The sequence below is a fragment of the Myotis myotis genome, unplaced genomic scaffold, assembly GCF_014108235.1.
Source record: "Myotis myotis isolate mMyoMyo1 unplaced genomic scaffold, mMyoMyo1.p scaffold_m19_p_8, whole genome shotgun sequence".
Taxonomy (NCBI): Eukaryota; Metazoa; Chordata; class Mammalia; order Chiroptera; family Vespertilionidae; genus Myotis; species Myotis myotis.
Window position 1 is genome coordinate 46,149,024 of NW_023416390.1, and position 12,999 is coordinate 46,162,022.

Genomic DNA, 12,999 nt, shown 5'->3' on the forward strand with positions numbered 1-12,999 from the left:
TGCTTAAGAGAAGGATTTACAGCTTCAAGAAAGCATAACATTATATTTGACATAAATAACTATTACATATGTATACAGAGTTTTTAGGATAATCCATTTTCCCCATTTTATTAAAAACCCTGAAATGTTCTATGGGTAAGTAACATGGAGGAAACCATTTCTTTCTGGGCTTGTTTATTCATGCCTAGTACATCTATATTACTAACAATTCTCTCCATTTACCCAGGCCTGATACCACAACTTATAGGGGTTGCTCCAGAAAAGGCCATTAAACTGACTGTAAGTTTTTTCCCATTAAATTTATGTTGTCTGTTTAGATTATCATTAAACCAAAATGAAAACTGATACTGCTGAGACTGACACACTATCAAGGCATTTGTAAAATTTTAAATTATATGTAGACATTTGATAATTTTTCATCTTATGAGAAAATATTTTGTTGATTTGTAAAACCAATAACATATTAGTAGAAGAAATTATGGTTAACGGATGTTAACTCTGATTAACCGATGTTCTCTTTCTAATTAGGTTAATGATTTTGTTCGGGACAAATTCACCAAAAGAGATGGTTCCATTCCACTTTTTGCAGAAATCCTTGCTGGAGGTTGTGTACGTATTAATACTAGATATTTTCATGGCAAATATGTTCCTTTAACTTTCTTGCACATTAGATAGAATATCTGAGTGACATTCCCTCTGAACTTAAGGGATTCTAAGCAGATTTTCTCAGTGATCATATGGGATGACTTTTAAATTTCATTGCATAGTCTAACTCAGTGATGGCGAACCTATGACACGCGTGTCAGAGGTGACACACGAACTCATTTTTTGGTTGATTTTTCTTTGTTAAATGGTGTTTAAATATATAAAATAAATATCAAAAATATAAGTCTTTGTTTTAATATGATTGCAAATATCAAAAAATTTCTATACGTGAAATGGCACCAGAGTTAAGTTAGGGTTTTTCAAAATGCAGACACGCCGAGCTCAAAAGGTTCGCCATCACTGGTCTAACTGGTTTTGAGTGCAGGAAACAGGTAGTGTTTTATCAGCTCAGTTTCTTAAAAGCCCCTGAAACATTACCTTCCACACTTTTTGAAGTTCTAATTCTGATTCTTCTTAAATATCACAGTAAATAGTAGTAATGGAGAGAGTTACCATACATTTATATTGACTGTTACTGTAAGTATGAGATGATGGATTAATTGGGCCTTTATATTTAGGTGAAGGACTGAAGAAGCCACTGTAGTATACTTATAATTGTTCTTCTTTAGGGACCAGAGGATACAGCAAACAACCATAACAATGTTGAGGCTGTGGACAGTTCTGAACGCAGCGGTTCAGATTATATTTACTTAAGAGAGCACAAAGGTTTCTATCTAAAGTGGGAGTGTGACATTGGATTTAGACCAATTCTCAAATCTAAGTATGCAGCTAAACTAATTTTATTTGTGGTGTTCATTTCATATTTGGCAATACATTATGCAATTTCTTTAAGACATACTTAGTCCATTTTGTCCCTGAAAACCTTAATAACTTTTAGTTGAATTAGCTAAAAATCTTGGCTAAACCCTCCTCAGTTGCATGTGGAACCTGAGGTGATGAGGTCACTGACCTTTGTAGTTTTTAATTCAGAGAAGATGCCCTGAGCGTCAGAGAGAGGCTGCTCTGGATTCTCCTGGATGAGATTTATCAGCCTGGCACACATGTGGGTCCTCACCTTTCTGTAACCAAAGTTCTGATGGAAGAGGTGGCTTAGTGTGTGTGCACACACACCTGCATGCATGCCCATGTTGAACATCTTTTCATGCATATGGCATTTATCTATCTGCATTTGTCTATTTCCTTTGGAGAAATGTATGTAGAATTTTTTTCCACATTTTTTTTTGTTAATCCTCATTTGAGGATTTTTTTTCCCCATTGATTTTTAGCGAGAGTGGAAGGAAAGGGAAGAGACAGAGAGAGAAACAGTTATGTGAGAGAGACATATCGATTGATTGCCTCCCGTTTGTGCCCCAATCTGGACCGGGGGTCAAGCTTGCAACTGAGGTTACATGCCCTTGATCAGAATTAAACCCAAGACCCTTCAGTCCTTGGGCCAATGTTCTAACCACTTAGCCAAACCAGATAGGGCTCTTTGTCCATTTTTAGTTGGGTTGTCTTTTATTATTGAGTTATAAGATTTCTTTATATATTGAGTCTCAGATCAGATTTTTTTTTGCAAATATTTTTGTACTTTCCTGACTGTATCCTTTGAAGAATTGTACTTTGATTTTTTTGAAGTACAATTTATATTTTCTTTTGTTATTTGAACTTTTGATGTTATATTTAAGAAATCATTGCCTAATCTAAGGTCATGACGATTTATACCTCTGTTTTCTTCTAAGAGTTATAGTTTTAGCTCTCACATTTAGGGCTTTGATCTTATATACCACTAGAGACCTGGTACACGATTTCATGCACAGGTGGGGTCCCTAGGCCTAGCTGGTGATCAGGGCTGAACAGGGCCGGACCAATTTGGGCCTGCCGGCCAGGGTAGAAAAACAGGGGGAGGGACCATGGGCCAATCAGGGCCTGCTGGCCAAGGGGGGAGGGACAGGGTGCAGCAGGTTGGCCGCAGACCCCAAGGAGGGAGCCGGCCCTCAGCCACCCTGGGAAAGGGGTTGCGTCCGCCACCACCCACCCCTGGGTCACCATCCCAGCCTGGGGACCGAAGGTTTCAGTGGAATCGGGAGAGAAGGCAACAGTCACTGGACTGGGCGCAGAAGGAACAGACGCTGCCCCCGCCAGCCGACCATGGGAGGTTGGCTGTGGGAGCACACTGACCCAGTTGAGCATCTGCCCTCTGGTAGTCAGTGTGCGTCATAGTGACTGGTTGACCAGTCGTTCAGTTGTGACGGTCATTTAGGCTTTTATATATAAAGATTTTTTTAACCTTAATTTTTTAGGGTCTTTTGCCTTGACCAGAGATATTACCAAATGACAGTTTAATTATTGACAACATTTTGGTATATTTCCTTCTAATGTTTCTATATATATGCTTGTGTGCATGTGTATGTGTGTATGCACATGCATGCTCACACACAAACATTCCTTTTTAAGCCAGATGGAAGTTTTGTTCAATCTGACTTTCTGATTGCAAATGAAAGCTACTCTCCATTTCTGAGGTCAGCAGGGAGTCACAATGGAACTTCTCACTCTAGAAATACAATATAACTTTTGGGAACAGGAGTATAAACAGAGTGCGCATTTTCAAATTTTGAATCTTCATTGTGAACATTAAACTCTTGTTTTATGTCTATATCAAAACCTTCCCAAGAGACTGTCAAACACAGAGGGAGGTAGGAGAGGGTGGGGATAAGGGGGAGAGATCAAAGGACTTGTATGCATGCATATAAGCATAACCAATGGACACAGACACCGGGGGGTGAAGGCATGAGTGGGAGGTGGGGCGGCAATGAGGGGATAAGGACACATATAAAATACCTTAATCAATAAAGAAAATAAAAACAAACAAACAAAACTTCCCAAGGAAGACTTACTAGTTCAGAATTTATCATAATTTAGATGTGCTAACAAAAGGTTTTTTTGGTAGAGTCTATAAATTGCACTTTAGGTTTAGTAATTGCTTGACCTTTCTTTAGGTGGGGATGGGTGAGAGTGTGTGTGTGCGTGTATGTGTGTGTGTGCATGTGTGCATGTGCAGTTACTGAGTAAATACCTGTTATGGATGTTGTTTGTTTAGTATGTATGTACTAACAAGTTTCAAATAATTTTTTCTCATTGGTAAGCCATTCTTATCAGGCTGTTTTTATTTTTCTATTAGAACGTCTCCCTATGTGTATAAAGACATATATATTCACACATATTACATGTCCATATCACACAAATATAATTGAGTTTTTATTATATCTGTTGTGGGCAAGAATAATATTTTAATGTCAAGTTAGAATTTTTTAACTACTTTAAAATGCACTATTGTCACTGATATGAAATAGGTAGATGGGGAACAGCGGCTCAGAAAGGCTAATTCTCTCACCCCATCACACAGTTAAAATATGCTGCAGGTTTCATGTGAGTCCAAATATTTTTATTTAAGACCAACTCCTTTTATTCTATAATGCTGTCTTGGGGAATTAAATCAGGGCCTTGTCCATGTATCAAAATAAACCTAGATGAACCTATTCAACTTTGTACCAGCTTTTTTTTCTATGGGTATCCTATATAATAAAAGGCTAATATGCAAATTGTCCCCTCAACGGGGAGTTCAAATGGGAGTTTGACCAGGGGGTGGGGCCCGCCTGCCAACTGCCCGTGGCCCCTCCCCCCAGCCAGCCCAGCCCAATTGGCCCCAATCAGGGCAGGCCAGCCAGAACCCACTCATGCGCAAATTCGTTCACCGGGCCTCTAGTATATATAATAAAAATTTAACATACCTGAATGTATATACATATGTATTAATTTAGGTACAATTAATGTACCAAAATGAACAGATCTTAGATGTCAGTCTTCTCAATGAGTTTTAACAATTGTATACACCCATGAAGTCACCACCCAAGACAAGATAAAGAACATTTTACACCAGAAGATTCATTCATGCCTTTTCCCAGTCAATCACTCCTCCCCTCCCCCAAGTACCACTGTTCGGATTTCTGCCACCAGTTTTGTTTCTTCTCAGATTTCATATACATGGAATCGTACAAAATGTGTTCTTTTGTTGTTGACAGAAGTTTGCTTAACAGTATTTTCAAGTCATATGCTTTCATTTTTCATGGATGAATATCTAAGAGTGTAATAAAGTAGATGTATTTTCAATTTGAAAGAAACTGCCAGTTGGTTTTTTGAAGTGGGTGGACCATTTTATAGTCTCATCAGTAGTGTATTCAATTATTCCACATCCTCACCGAAGTCACCAATGTTTCATGTTCTTAGTTGGGTTTTTTAAAAAAATTTTAGTCATTCTAATTGGTGGGAAATGATATCTTATTGTGGTTTTAATTTGCATTTCCCTAAAGCCTAAAGATATTAAGCATCCTTTCATGTTTTTATTGGCTATTCATATATCTTTTTTTGTGAAGTATCTGTTCAGGTCGTCTGCCTATTTTTTCATTGTTATTCTTATTTTTTATTGTTGATTTATAGTTCTTTAATACATCATAGAGACAGTACTTTGCAAATATAGGTGCTATCAGTATTCTTCCCAGGCTATGACCTGTCTCTTAATTACCTTAATGGTGTCTGTAGAGTTTAGATATATCTGTTCACTTAAGTGGGGAAAAATGTAATATCTATTCAGGTCAACAGAGCAGAAAGTTTGAAAGTCTAAATGGACTGACCTATATATTTTTTCTAAATATCTCTCTGGTATCTGTTTTAATGTTTAATTCTAACTAGAGCACTTACCTGACTGGTCCTATTACCTCTTTAGAGAATGTATACTTCTGAATGGATAGAAGTCATAAAACTCCAAATGTATTTATTGCTCAGCAAAGGGCTAGTGTAAATCCATCACATTGCAGGTGTTTCCTTAGCCCTGTGTGAACTTAGCTTCCTGAAGCACTCACCCCCTTCCCCTGGTGCCTTGCTTTCAATTTGCATGGTGCTCTCAAATTAGCGCACAAGAGCTCTGTTAGGGAGAAGGGCAGTTGTTAGGATCTCTGTTGTCATATTAAGAAACCAAGAATTGGAAAGGTTATGACCTATCCAAGATTACCAGATTAATGGCAATATAGGTCAACAGTCTTGCAAACCTGGACTCTTTCTACTCTCTATTGCTTCTTCCTTTCATTCCACCCAACACACAACCCCATGTTGGGTGCAGCCAGAAGTCCACTTGGAGCTTTTACTAACCCTGGGAGCCAAGATTTATAGCTGGCCAGCCTCCTATGCTGCGTGCTCCTCAGCAAGCTGAGCTATCACATCTCTGAAGAGTTGTTTGGAAATAATTTCTCCAGCTCCCATCCCAGGAATAATGTGGTCCCAACTGTATGCTTGAATACTTATCTGAACACACATACGTATGCACACAAGTTGAAAGTCCATTTATGTCAAATGTCTTGTGATAAGTATATAGGAATTTTAATGCTTCCTTTACCCTCGTTAGGAGTACGTGTAGTTTTATCTACTCATATCCTAATACCCTGGCATGTATCATCACTCAGCAATGAGCAAATTGCAGTTTATTCCCTTTAAACTATCATTATCCTAAACCATTGTAGAAAGAACCATAGCATTTCCCACTGCTTTATAAAAGTCTGAGAATGTTTTTGGTTGATGGTGTGTGATACAGTCACTGTTGGTTCCTATTCCTCTTTGGCAGTCCTAGTGACAGCTGATTCTATGACTTTTATTCATTTTCTGGTTATTTTAATTTTACTTTATCTTTATTTTGTTGAATCTGGTTATTTTAAGTGCACATATTTTGTACATCTGTTCAAGGAGCTGGTGTGGCTTTAAATTGAAGTTAAAATTTTCATCAGTCTCTGTAAGGGAAGGCTTTGTAATGAATTGTTCAGACATTTTGTGGTTGGAGGGAAATAGTTGCAGACTATAGGAGACAACAGATCAAAGAAGGAAGTAAACAGGGGGCTTGGCACAGGCAGGGCCAGGTCGCCAGCCTCTTTGTGGACTCTGCCCTGGGGTGGGATTGTAAGGGCAGGAAGGTGAACAGGCCTAATCCTGTGTGCAGCCCCGTGGCCTCAGGCACAGCAGACGTGTGGTGACATCTCAATATTGCATTCTTTCCCTCCTTACTTTTGCTGTCAGCTTTAGTTGGTTTATTTCCTCATTAAAAAAAAAAAGTGACTCTAGAGTAAATGGAAGTTTTTCCATTTCTGTTGTATATAGGTAACCTTCATTCAAAATGAATTTGTTCCCTATATTGTGTCATTTGTATTTCAGTTTTAAACAAACAAATGACAATTTAATACTGAAAAATAAAAACATCTAAGTCAGTTTTAATATTAAGGCTTGCCTATGCTCAAAAATATAAGCAACAATTTGAAGAGGGAAATTTAGCAGTTAGAGAATTAAAAGCTAATTTGGTGATTTGGTGAGTGAAAAAAAAACTCACCAAAGGTATTGTGCAGATTGGTATGTTTTCTATATAAGCATTAGTACCAGAAGCGGCAAGATGTCAAATTAAACAGTGTTCATTTAAGACATGTGGCTGTGTTATCAGGATGCTTTAATATGAAATTTTATATATCGGTGTCTATTTCAAATCACTAGCTATATTGGACTAGATTTTGTTGATCATATATACAGAGGTAGATAAGCTTTCTAAAAAAAAAATTATTGGAACCCTCGTTCACTGCTGGTGGGAATGTAAATTGGCACAGCCACTATGGAAAACAGTATGGAGGTTCCTCAAAAAATTAAGAATAGAGTTACCGTATGACCCAGCATTCCCTCTTCTGGATGTATACCTGAAAATTTTAAAAACATTTATTTGCAAATATATATGCACCCCTCTGTTCATTACAGCATTATTCACGGTTGCCAAGATGCAGATAAGTTTTTTTAAAGCTTTGTATCCACAGATAACTGGCATTAACTGTTTTTTTGTTTGTTTTTTTTTAAAGCATTCAAAGTACATAAATTACCAAATTTACCACAGGGAAGAATATATGAGAGAGGACCTAGTCTCTAAAACAGGGGTCCTCAAACTACGGCCCGTGGGCCACATGCAAATACAAATATTGTATTTGTTCCCGTTTTGTTTTTTTACTTCAAAATAAGATATGTGCAGTGTGCATAGGAATTTGTTCATAGTTTTTTTTTTAAACTATAGTCCGGCCCTCCAACGGTCTGAGGGACAGTGAACTGGCCCCCTGTTTAAAAGTTTGAGGACCCCTGCTCTAAAAGAAGCCACTGATTGTAAAACCAGTTCTGTTTCTTATTTTCTGGGAGGTTTTTTAGTTTGGTTTGGTTTGGGGGTAGTTAATACATTAGTTTAATTCAGAATTTAAAAGGTACAGTGGTGCTTTGAAAATTCTTTCTCCCAGCTACTATTTCTCTTTTCAGGAGGCAACCAATGTTTTCATCTCTAAGCCATTCTGACTTTAACAAATTTCGGTAAATTTTGACATATTTGTGATCAGTGCATACCTAATATTTTATGTTCTGTTTATGTCATTGGCACAATTATATTACCCAATCTTTTTATTTGATTAAGAGCATTTAATTGTTTCTACTTAACTCTTATTGGGTATTTACATTTTTTTCTGTTTAATTTTGTTGCTTTCAAAATAGCAAACATTAGCATCTTTATAAAATTACTGGTACTTCTTTTCATTGAAAAGCTACCATATTTTTATTTCACAATTTCACACTTCTGAAATTTTGTATATTCAGTGTTGATATTTGCTGTAAGCAGTGTGTTGTTGTTGTTGTTGTTTTCTGTGAAAAGCTGTTATTAAATGAATGATATCATTTATAATCAATAGAGTCTAAAATAGAGGAGAAATGATAATTTTCTTGTATTTGTTTCTCAGAGAGGAAACACTAAGTTAAGGATGTGATAACATTATTATAATCCTATTTCTGTTACTAGATTTCTTAGCAGAGTGATTGAGTTACTTGAAGATTTTATTCCCCTCCCCCCTCTTGAATTTAGTATGTATGAGATAGTGATCAATCTCAGAGTTTAAAAAAGGAGAGTGCATATTTGCCATATAGGTTTCCCTTTAAGTGTTATATTCAAAGTTTAAGACAAATTGCAATCTTTATTTTTTCTAAAATTATCCAGTATTTCTGGGTAATATTTGCCTACATATTCCTAGGCCTACTATAGAATGTTTTTAAAAATGTGTATTAACTTTTAAAACATATACATACTATGCATTGTTAGCAGTTTTTCTCCTTCAAGTGTAGCAGGGCACATAGGTGTGAGACACTTGTGGATGTGTGCCTTGCTGCCTGCTCACTTGTGTTTCGTTCTGTGGTTCTGTCCAGTGCACCGTTGGCTCTTAGTATGTGTTCTGGGTAACAAGTCTTCAAAGCATACGACAGTTAATGTGTTTGTTTTAAAATGTCGTCATTTCCTTCTCTTAATTGTACTGTTCTGAAAAGAAGCCTGTTACACTCGGAAAGAAATTTGAAGAGTTGTTAAAGGAGTGCAAATCTCAGTAAACTGGCAGTTGATTCCAAAAAGGGTCTGTGAGGGAAGGGGAGGAGGAAACGGGTGGGGAATGCTGGTTGGAGTGCTACTGCTCTGCGGGATAATTTACTAATGATTAAAGCCACAAAAGGGCTTTATATTTACTTAAACATAATATCCACATGTGGCAACAGGAGTTGACATTGTCTGGTGCTGGCAAATTTTGGGGATTATAATAAAAATTTGTGTTTCTATTATTTTTTAATCTGCTTTAGTTTAGAACATAAAGTACATTTTCCCAAAGATAGTCTTTGCAACCATTATTTCAATAAGAGATTTCAAGGAAGTAGCAAACTTTTTCAATTGGTTTGGTCTTTAATAATAGCTACAGGAGCAATTATTTGGATTATCATGTTAACATAATTTTTCACCCAGCAATCCTTTTGAAAGTATTGTTTGCTTAGATTGAAACATTGCAATGTTTCTTCCTGCCTGTAGTGCAACAGATTAAAATACACAGGCAAATGAACATGTAAAACTGGGTCAGTCAGTCACCCGGGGACCTATGTGCGAGTGGTCTGGATTGTGTGAGTTGGGAGTTGCACAAAACCCAGAGAGAGACAGCAAAAAGGGGATTAGGGCCCTGGGGAATCCAGGACAATAAGCTTCCCATGAAGGGGGAAAGAATCTAGTGTTAGTGTTGGCAGTTGTGGATGTTTATGGGAGTAAAGGGTCAGGATTGGAACTGGAGTAGTTGGGGGTTTATAGCCCCAGGCCAGTTAGGAGAATGGGCTGGGGCTTGTTTGTGCCTCTTGGAAGGAGGTCTGGGAGGGTTGTGATATTTAGAAAAGTGAACATGAATGTGAGTGAAGATAGAATGGATTTACAATGTCCCATTGAGGCATACATTTCCTGTTTCACACTTGATATGCTATTGCAGTGAAGTTATGATTATATAATACTAGAGGCCCTGTGCACAAAATTTGTGCACGGGAGGGCGGAGGGTGTCTCTCAGCCCCCTCTTGCCATCTGGGACCTCTCTGGTAGGGTCCCTAGGCCTGGCCGGCAATCAGGGCCTATTAGGGCTTTTTTTCTCCTGCCTGCCAGCAGCTGCCCCCGCCACTGCCACTGCTTGCCATCTGTTTGGCGTTGACCCCCCCTTCCCCTCCACCAGTCGCCTCCTTCTGTGGGGCAATGGCTGGCTGGCCCCGCATACCTGCCACAGCGCCACCAGCCAGCTGGCCTGGACCTCCCTCTGTGGCTGCCAGCCCGGTGGCCCCGGCCTCCCTCTGCAGGATGATCGATGGCGGGGCTTCGTGATGGATCGCATTGCACCCGCCTTGGCTGGCCTGGTGCCAGTGTGTGTCATAGCGTGGTTGTCCGGAAGGTCATCTGGACAGTGTTCTGCTGTTTGGTCATTTGGTCGATTTGCGTATTATGCCTTTATAATAATAAAAGCATCATATGCTAATTAGACCAGATAGCTGAATGACCTTCCGGACGTCCTTCCTGACAACCTTCCGGACAAAGCTGGGGCTGCGAGGGCCGAGGCAGCCACCGCGGCTTGCCCTGCAAGGGCTGAGGCAAGCCGCTGCATCTGTGAGGGCCACGGCCCTTGCAAGAATTTCGTGCATCGAGCCCTAGTTATAGATAATTAGGTAAATACTAGAGGCCTAGCGCATGAAATCGCGCAGCCCCACCCACTCGCTTACTCCTTGCTGCGCTCGCAGCCCCGCCCACCCGCACATGCCCTGCAGTGCTCTTGCCCTGCCCACCTGCGTGTGCCCTGCCCATCCATGTGCACCTCGCTGTGCCCGCCTTGCCACGCCCGCCCCGCCTGCCCTCCGGCTGCCAGCCTTGCTGCAATCGGAGCCTGTGGGCCGTGGGGGAGGGATGAGAGGGGCTCCATGCATCTCCTGGTGACCGGTCGTTACGGCCACTGGCCTTTTATAATATAGGTGGTTATGAGTATATAATGTAAATAGCTACAGGTGAAATGAAGCTGTGCAAATGAGACTTTTCACTTCATGAATAGAGATATGTATTTAAGTTTTTATAAGTGTATTCATTTTTACATATCCATGTACATATACATTCTTTCTTTCTTACAGAAACCAGAAAAGGAGTTGGTAACAGTTTTGTTAAACATTCCTTTTTTCCCCTCTACTAGTTAACGCACTTCAGATACAAATATCCTTTCATTATCCAAGTTCAGATCTCTGCCAGGCACTAGAGATGTGGATGTGGCTTTGATTCGCCTATGTTGTACTCATGGGAATTGGGTGTTCCATTTCCCAGCTCTGCCTTGAAGAATTTTTCTGGTTTTGTGTTGAAATAATATTGAAATTTCCTTACTAAATTCTCTCCTTTTGTGTGGGCATTGCTGTGTAGAGATTTGCTCAGGATAATACATTTTAGAATTTGAACCAGAAGAGACTTCCCCTTTCACTAAGGCACCTCCGTGGGGCTACGTTGTGTTACTTGTTCTACAACCCAAGGAAGTGGAGGCAGGTGGCTGAGCTAAACAAAGTGAATGGTTGCTGAGATGAGGAAAGAAACTATTGTAGATCCAAATTTTTGCTCCAGTTCATAAGAGACACAAAGCATCTCTTTTCCTCTCATCGGAGCTCCCCACTGCCACATCTGGCTTCACTTTTGGGTTCAAATGAGTATTAGTTTTGCCATTTTGTATATAGCTGGGCTGACCCTGGAAAGACTGGTCTGAGAAACACCTGACATTTCAAGTACAAACAAGCCATAGATTGGCTTGAGCAGTTTGGGACCATCCCTGTGAACTGGCCAAAGCGCCGTCCTCTTGTTTCCTGGTGAAGAGGGAGATGTAAACTGGTACGACTTGGAGGCTTTTCTGGATTTTTTCTTGTTGCACTGCCAGTCGGGCTCTGATTTGGAAATCTGCTTCTCTCTCCTCCCTTGCCTGCAGGCTGGCGGCTCTCAGGTCATCTTTACCAACCCACTGGAGATCGTAAAGATTCGGCTGCAGGTGGCTGGGGAGATCACCACGGGACCCAGGGTCAGTGCCCTCAACGTGCTCCGCGACCTGGGACTTTTTGGTTTGTATAAGGTGGGTAGCTTCCCTCTGGTTATCTCAACAGAAAGGTTGTGATGGACCCCATAGAAATGTGAAAGAAAGTGGAAACCACACTCCCCCTCTCCCCCCCAATGGGAAAGCTGTCTTGTCCAGCAGGGTAGCTCCTGGAGTAGAAAATCAAACAAAAAGGAAATCAGGACGCGTGCACCAGAGGCAGGGGGCCATACAAGCACAGTTCCTGGTGTCACCCTCAGGCTCCTGTGAAGCTGCTGGCAGGGCCGGGCTGCCGACCCGCTGGCTAAGGCTCACAGCCTCTTATTGGATGATGGATTTGGGAAAAGTTTCTTTGGTGTTGTCTTTGGGCTGGTCTTATGTTTATTTTGAGTCTGAGTTATCTCTATTGTTATCTTCCCAGTAGGAGTTTCTCTTTGTCTTAATAATTTGACCACAGTGAAACAGTAGTCGACTTCGGTAGGATTCAGGCCTTTAAGAAGTTAAGTGGTGGGATTTGTCAATAATGAATTCCATTAAAAAAATAGAGTGTATTGTACTTTAGCAAAATGCCAGTCAACAGATTCCTTCCCTGCAGGTATACTTATTCCCATTATTACAGATCAGATGTAATGGAGCAGAAGCTGTTACTCTTCTTAAACAAGGAAGAGTATTTCATTTCATTCTTTTGCCTGGTATAAGGGAGGGAATATGTAAACTTAGCTGCTATAGACAACTGAGTTTCCACAACATCTGACTTATTTATAGATCCATCACTGCCAAAGCGTGTCAGTTGGCTTCTGGAGCAGCAAATTAGAAATGAGAAATTCTGTGGATTAGACTCTAACAGCTACAGGGC

General features: G+C 40.0%; 1 protein-coding gene across 3 annotated transcripts in view; it reads left to right on the forward strand.

Moving 5' to 3' along the window:
• The window catches only part of SLC25A12 (solute carrier family 25 member 12), a 166,889-nt gene that overhangs the window by 146,562 nt on the left and 7,328 nt on the right, over positions 1-12,999 (forward strand). For all 3 annotated transcript variants that reach the window (XM_036320047.1, XM_036320048.1, XM_036320049.1), the window contains 3 exons: positions 227-279; positions 529-609; positions 12,042-12,182. In XM_036320047.1, the coding sequence (XP_036175940.1) occupies positions 227-279; positions 529-609; positions 12,042-12,182 (275 nt within the window). The remainder of the gene's footprint in view (positions 1-226; positions 280-528; positions 610-12,041; positions 12,183-12,999) is intronic.